Below are 5,619 nucleotides of genomic sequence, written 5' to 3'. Positions count from 1 at the left end.
ATTTCTTCTATCATCAACAATTTCAATCAATTCACTCTTCTATCATCAACAATTTCAATCAATTCACTCTCTTATTTATTGTTATTTTAGCTACTCTTTGTTTTACATTCCTTATTTACAAAAAAAAAGAAAAGAAAAAAGAACAATAATAGAAGGAAGGATATTTATAATTTTTTTTATATCATCTGTTACAGTTGTCTTATTTAGTCTTTAAAATTCAAGACAATATTGATTTTGGTCCTTTATACCTTTAAAAAAGAGTGTCTCAAAAAAAAATACAATTTTAATTTCTAAACACCAAATTCAAAAGATTAAAATACATTTCTTATATCTGTTTTTAATCTTTTAAATTTAATTTTAACAACTAAAATCATATGATTATTTTGGATAGACTAAAATAATTTTTTTAATTTAAGAGCCTAAATAAAATCCTTGTAATTTGAAAGGACATTTAAGTTCAGTCTCACATGATCACATTATCTAAGGTGCAAAGTATATATATATAAAAAAAAAAGTCTGGTATATTAAAAAAGGGTTCTTCTTCAACACAACTGATGACTAACCAATATTAATTTAGGGAGCCATTGCATACCCACTGCACTTTCCAAAGTTGCTCTCAAAATTCAAATAACTAAAATAACACCATTTCACTGCACTAAAAATGGTTTCTTCAACACTTTCACCTACTTATAGACAAGGAAAATGTCTATTCACGATGCCACAAGCATGGCCCCAAAAACAGTGGTGACAAAACACCACAACAAATCAACTTGCTTGCAATTTCCAACACCAAAGCTAGTGTCACCTGCTGCTGCTGAAGGAGGAGTTATTTCAGCCTCAGGTATCTCACATGCTCCAAATGTCATGTTAGCCTGCACAAATCCAAATTCATTACTCTATCACCAACCTCCAGAGAGGAGGAGGAAAATTTTATGTGTCACATGTTGATTGCAGCAAACCTTGCAGGTGCCAATGTTTTCACATCCACACACTAGATGACCATTAGCAACATCTAGTGCTTCTGAGGCTCCTGCTCCATCACTTCTCTGAAACATCAATGTCATAGAAGTTTACTTTTAACTTTGTATAAGCTATTTTTATCTTACCAAAAGCTCTTATTCCATTCTTTTTTTTTTTTTGTCTTTATCATGGGAAAAACTAGTACAATTTGCTCATTCTATAAGTTGAGAATACCAATCATGGCTAATATTTTAACACCTTGTAGAAGTCAACAGCAATGAAATTAGGCCAACGTTTGCCAGCTGCTTCATAGCATGTATTGACCATGTCAAGCAAAGGGCTTGAATTGTCTTTGCAAGATTTGGTTACATCGGGAAGATCTCGAAAGAAGTTCACCAGAACTAATGATCTTGAAGTTGTGTTCATAGATGGTGACTCTGCACGATTTGGACATGAACCAACCTTCATTCCTCCATTTCCATCTGCAACTCAAAACCCCATCAGTATTTGCTTTAAGAGGGTGTTAAGAATGAACCATTTTTAGTATATTTAAGATTGATTATAATTTAGTATGATTCATACAAATTTATGATTTTTCATGAAGTTATATTTAAAATAATGCCTTAGAGAGTGTGTCTGACATTTCTCTATCCATAATTTTATTTCCACAGTAATCTTAGATTATAGCCACTTGTACTTACATTGGTTTTCTACTAAGTATCGCCATTCATAGGCTATCCCTTCAGAAGATTCCTTGGATGCTTTTGAAGTGAAGACTACTAAACGCTGATTCTTCTTGATCATATCATCAATTGTTGGCCAGTTTCCACCATTTTTGGGCATTCTAGACACTGGAAACCAGTATTTTCTCAGTCCAGCGGCATCAAACACCTTTGTTAGGCCTTTTGGTGATGTAACGTAATCCTCAATGAAAATGGTAACAATCTCTGATGGATTTGCCTCTAGAAATACTTGAATCTCTTTGAGAACATTAATGGCAGGTTGCTGTATTGTTCATATTCAGACAACTATTGATAACCAGATTTCATGGTCACAGAGAAATACAAATTTTTAATTGCATTATCATTAATTCGGTTCACCAACAACTAAGATATTTCTTACTTACAAAAGCTGTGTAGTTGTAGCACTGACCACCAAAAGAGTGACACAGCCAAACATCATTCTGGAAGTCATACATGTCAAGCATCAAACCTCGTACCCCATTCTACAACAACACAGATGTGAAATACAAGAATAAGGTGTCAAAATTCTTGAACCGAAACCAGTTTAGATTCCTTTTACATGAAATGTGAAATGTGAAATATAAATGCACAAGGGATAACTTCTCTTTCATCCACTTTGTACTATGTATCTTAGGTTGTAGGAGTATTTTAAGAATGATGCTGTTCTTGATCTCTATAAAAATTTGGTGAGTAATTCCCACCAAGTTACCAATTGTTGCCAAGCTATTCAATAGAGTTATTTTACTGTGAGAATACAAACAAGATGTGGTTACTGTTTCACTTGGAAAAAGGGTTTGAACTTTGAGCCGTTCCTTCATCTCTGTTCTGCTACCAACTTTAAACGTGTCATTAAAAAGTTATTAAAATATAATCAGCATTTGAGACAAAGGAACTAACTAATCAAGTTAAACTAAAAACAAATTGCAATATTCAACCGTAGGAAAAACAATCCTAATTGTTTTGTATTAATATATAATATATAATTCCCTCATGTAAGACATTCTTTGTACCTAGGAAAACAGATAAAGTCATCCTCGTCACTGGTGGGCTTGAACAATGCAAGCATCTCATTAAAGAAATTAAACTAGGAACCTCTTGAACTATTCAACCGTGTAAACAAATTCTAGTAGTTCAATTTATTTAAAATATAAATGCACACGTTACAAAATCTTGGGCTGTTTTCATAATAGCGATTTATCCTGCTGCAAACAACCGTATAGCCAACCACTTTCTGACTTTCCAGTTTTAAAGAATTGAAAAGGAACATAGTGGGGACCTTATGTTATTTGCAATGAGCAGAAGACAGAAACTTTACTTTTCCGGGATGTAGAATGGACACAATGAGAGACACGACAAATGATCTCCAAACAACTGCTTAAAGTTTCAGAAATCTTTTCCTTTCTTTACTTCAACTTTTCTGGAATTCAAAAATTTTCAAGTATCCAAATACCATTATATAAGAGCAATAAAAATAAAAGTACAACACCCAGACACGCTTATTAAATGTTTTTGACATTGTTCTCTAAATAAAACAAAGTTTGATATTTTAATCTGCCAATTAATCAAAAATCATTTTCAATATAAGTTGTTAATAAATTTATCTTATATCAGACCATGTACAATTTATTATAGTTACAAGTTGTTACAACCTTTTTTCTATAAATAATCTTTTCATAACAGCTGTGTCATTTAAGTCAATTAATAACATTATTTTGATAAATCACTAAATAAGTGGTTTTAATTGGTTGTATAAGTTATATTTGTATAAGCAAGTTAATATATAGTTTTTTCAATTAAAGAAACAGAAAAAATGATGAAACAGAAGAGAAAACCCACATTAAGTTGGCTTGTGATGGAGTCTTGTTGATTGGTGGGAGCAAGAATAACAGAACCCGTCATTGGTTTCTGACCCAAAATCGCAAATGAATTATGCGTCGTCAGCCATGAATACCGATTAAACGGCAGCCCTTTTACCTGTTCAAAAACTGAAACCTTCATCACTTTCACGCCACAACAGAACAAAATTCAAAAAGCAGAACCGCGACAACAAAAAGGTGAGACCTTTGAAGTGGGGTTGATGGGTTGAATGCGAGTGCATCTTGGTCGCACGTTCCCATTGGCCACGCACGTTTCGCAGTGCAGACCCGAGTCGCAGTTCCTGTCTGCTACGCATGTTTGTCCTTCCTGTTCAAGAGTGAGAGACAAGTTTATCGAAGTTAGAGGCAAAAAGGGTTATCGAAAAGGGTTAAAGTTATTGGTTTGTACCTTGAGAGCGAGTGAAGAGTGGACAAGGAGCAAAATGGCGAAAAGGGTTGTCACAAGTGTTGGATTCTGCGAGAAAGAAAGAGAGGAAAATGAAGTCTGTGTTTTGGAACAGAGGAAGAACAGAGGATGAGGAAGAAGGAAGAAAGGAGGAAAGATACCTGCATGATGATTATTTGTTGTGCTGATAGGGTGAGAGAAAAGATGAGATATTGTCGCCTTTATCTTTCAGTTACAGAGATTGAATGCGAAATTTGAATTCCGAAGAGTGCAACATGCGAGCAAAACGTGTGAGCTGAACGTGAACCATTTTATAGCTGTTGTATCTGTCATGGTACAATAATGATTTTCTAACTAACACCTACACCACTTTTATAAGAGGAAAAAAATATGATAAGTGGAAACTAAGTGTTACACTAAGATGATGATAATAAAAATGATTTTATATATCTAAAATTTATGTAGACCTATGTTTTGTTTGATTAGAAAATGGAAATTGAAACATTGTTTTGCCGGTGGCAGGAGGAAATAAAAGGAATGTAACTTGATTTAATGGAAAGTTTAGAAAATTTATTCATAAATGTGATCAAACTATATACATAAGTTTTTTTTTTACAATGAAACTTTAACTCACTTTTTTTTATTCACTTTTAACCCACTACTTCAATCACCATTAGATCATCACATCACATCATTTAAAAGAATCAAAATAAATGATCTAATGGTGATTGAATAACTAGATTAAAAGTGAGTTAAAAAAGATAGGTTAAACTATCTTTATCCTTTTTACAAATTATTTCAAATCAATGTCCCCTAAAATCTTAAATCAATCTACTTTAATTCATACAAATAGAAAATAATTTCTACAAGAAAGTATATTGGAGAAATTATCAACATTCTCTTATAGTTTGTACTACAAGTTTAGTAGTACAATTGAAATGCATGTCATGGTAAACCAGAAATTTACAAATCAAAATGATTGACTTATTTAACATGATCAGTTATTATGATGCAAAAAAAAAGGTTGAAAAACTCATGTGGACACGTTTGAAGCGTGGTAGACCTATTGGTTCCAAAGATTAAAACTCTTGAATGAGAAAGTGAGTTAATATGCAAAATGACCTAATCGAAAAGGTTGAAATCCCAAAAGATTCATTTGACATAATTAATGGTTCGGTTCCAAAAGAACCTCAAGTACCTGAAATGGTTGAAATGATGAGATCTCAATAAATTATGTCATGAATCATAGAATATGGAACCAAAATAAAGTTAACATTGACGAAACTTTTACTTATAACATAGCGATGAATGTTATGGATGACAATGAGGATCCTTTTTGTCCTTGTATTTATATGAAAATATTAGAAATGATCATTTTTATCTTTGTATTTATATGAAAATATTAGAAAATCAATTTTTCATTATTATTGTTTATGTAGATGACATAAACATCGTTGAAACTACTAATGAGCTCACAAGGCAATTGAAAGAATTTGAGATGAATGATCTTTGAAGGGCAAAGTCTTGTTTGAAATTAGAAATTGAGTATTTAAATAAAAGTATTTTTATACATCAAGAGGCTTATATGATTAAGGTGCTTAAAATGTTCTAAATGGACAAGTCATGTCCATTATGCACTCCAATAGCTGTGAGG

The 5,619-nt window shown here is 32.4% G+C and overlaps 1 protein-coding gene across 1 annotated transcript; it reads right to left on the bottom strand.

The window, feature by feature from the left end:
* Nucleotides 1-497: 497 nt before the first annotated feature.
* Nucleotides 498-4,335, bottom strand: LOC114176450 (PI-PLC X domain-containing protein At5g67130-like). Its single transcript, XM_028061496.2, has 9 exons — nucleotides 4,127-4,335; nucleotides 3,969-4,034; nucleotides 3,765-3,887; nucleotides 3,540-3,677; nucleotides 2,087-2,185; nucleotides 1,662-1,965; nucleotides 1,219-1,442; nucleotides 960-1,046; nucleotides 498-872 (listed from the first exon to the last, which is right to left on the bottom strand). Exons 1-9 carry the CDS (start codon nucleotides 4,130-4,132, stop codon nucleotides 711-713), a joined length of 1,209 nt encoding a protein of 402 aa, XP_027917297.1. The 5' UTR covers nucleotides 4,133-4,335; the 3' UTR covers nucleotides 498-710.
* Between the last annotated feature and the right edge of the window lie 1,284 nt (nucleotides 4,336-5,619).

This window comes from Vigna unguiculata, chromosome 3 (assembly GCF_037176805.1).
Source record: "Vigna unguiculata cultivar grain cowpea cultivar isolate G323 ecotype 2 chromosome 3, ASM3717680v1, whole genome shotgun sequence".
Lineage (NCBI taxonomy): Eukaryota > Viridiplantae > Streptophyta > Magnoliopsida > Fabales > Fabaceae > Vigna > Vigna unguiculata.
This window is presented reverse-complemented; position numbering and strand designations above follow the sequence as displayed.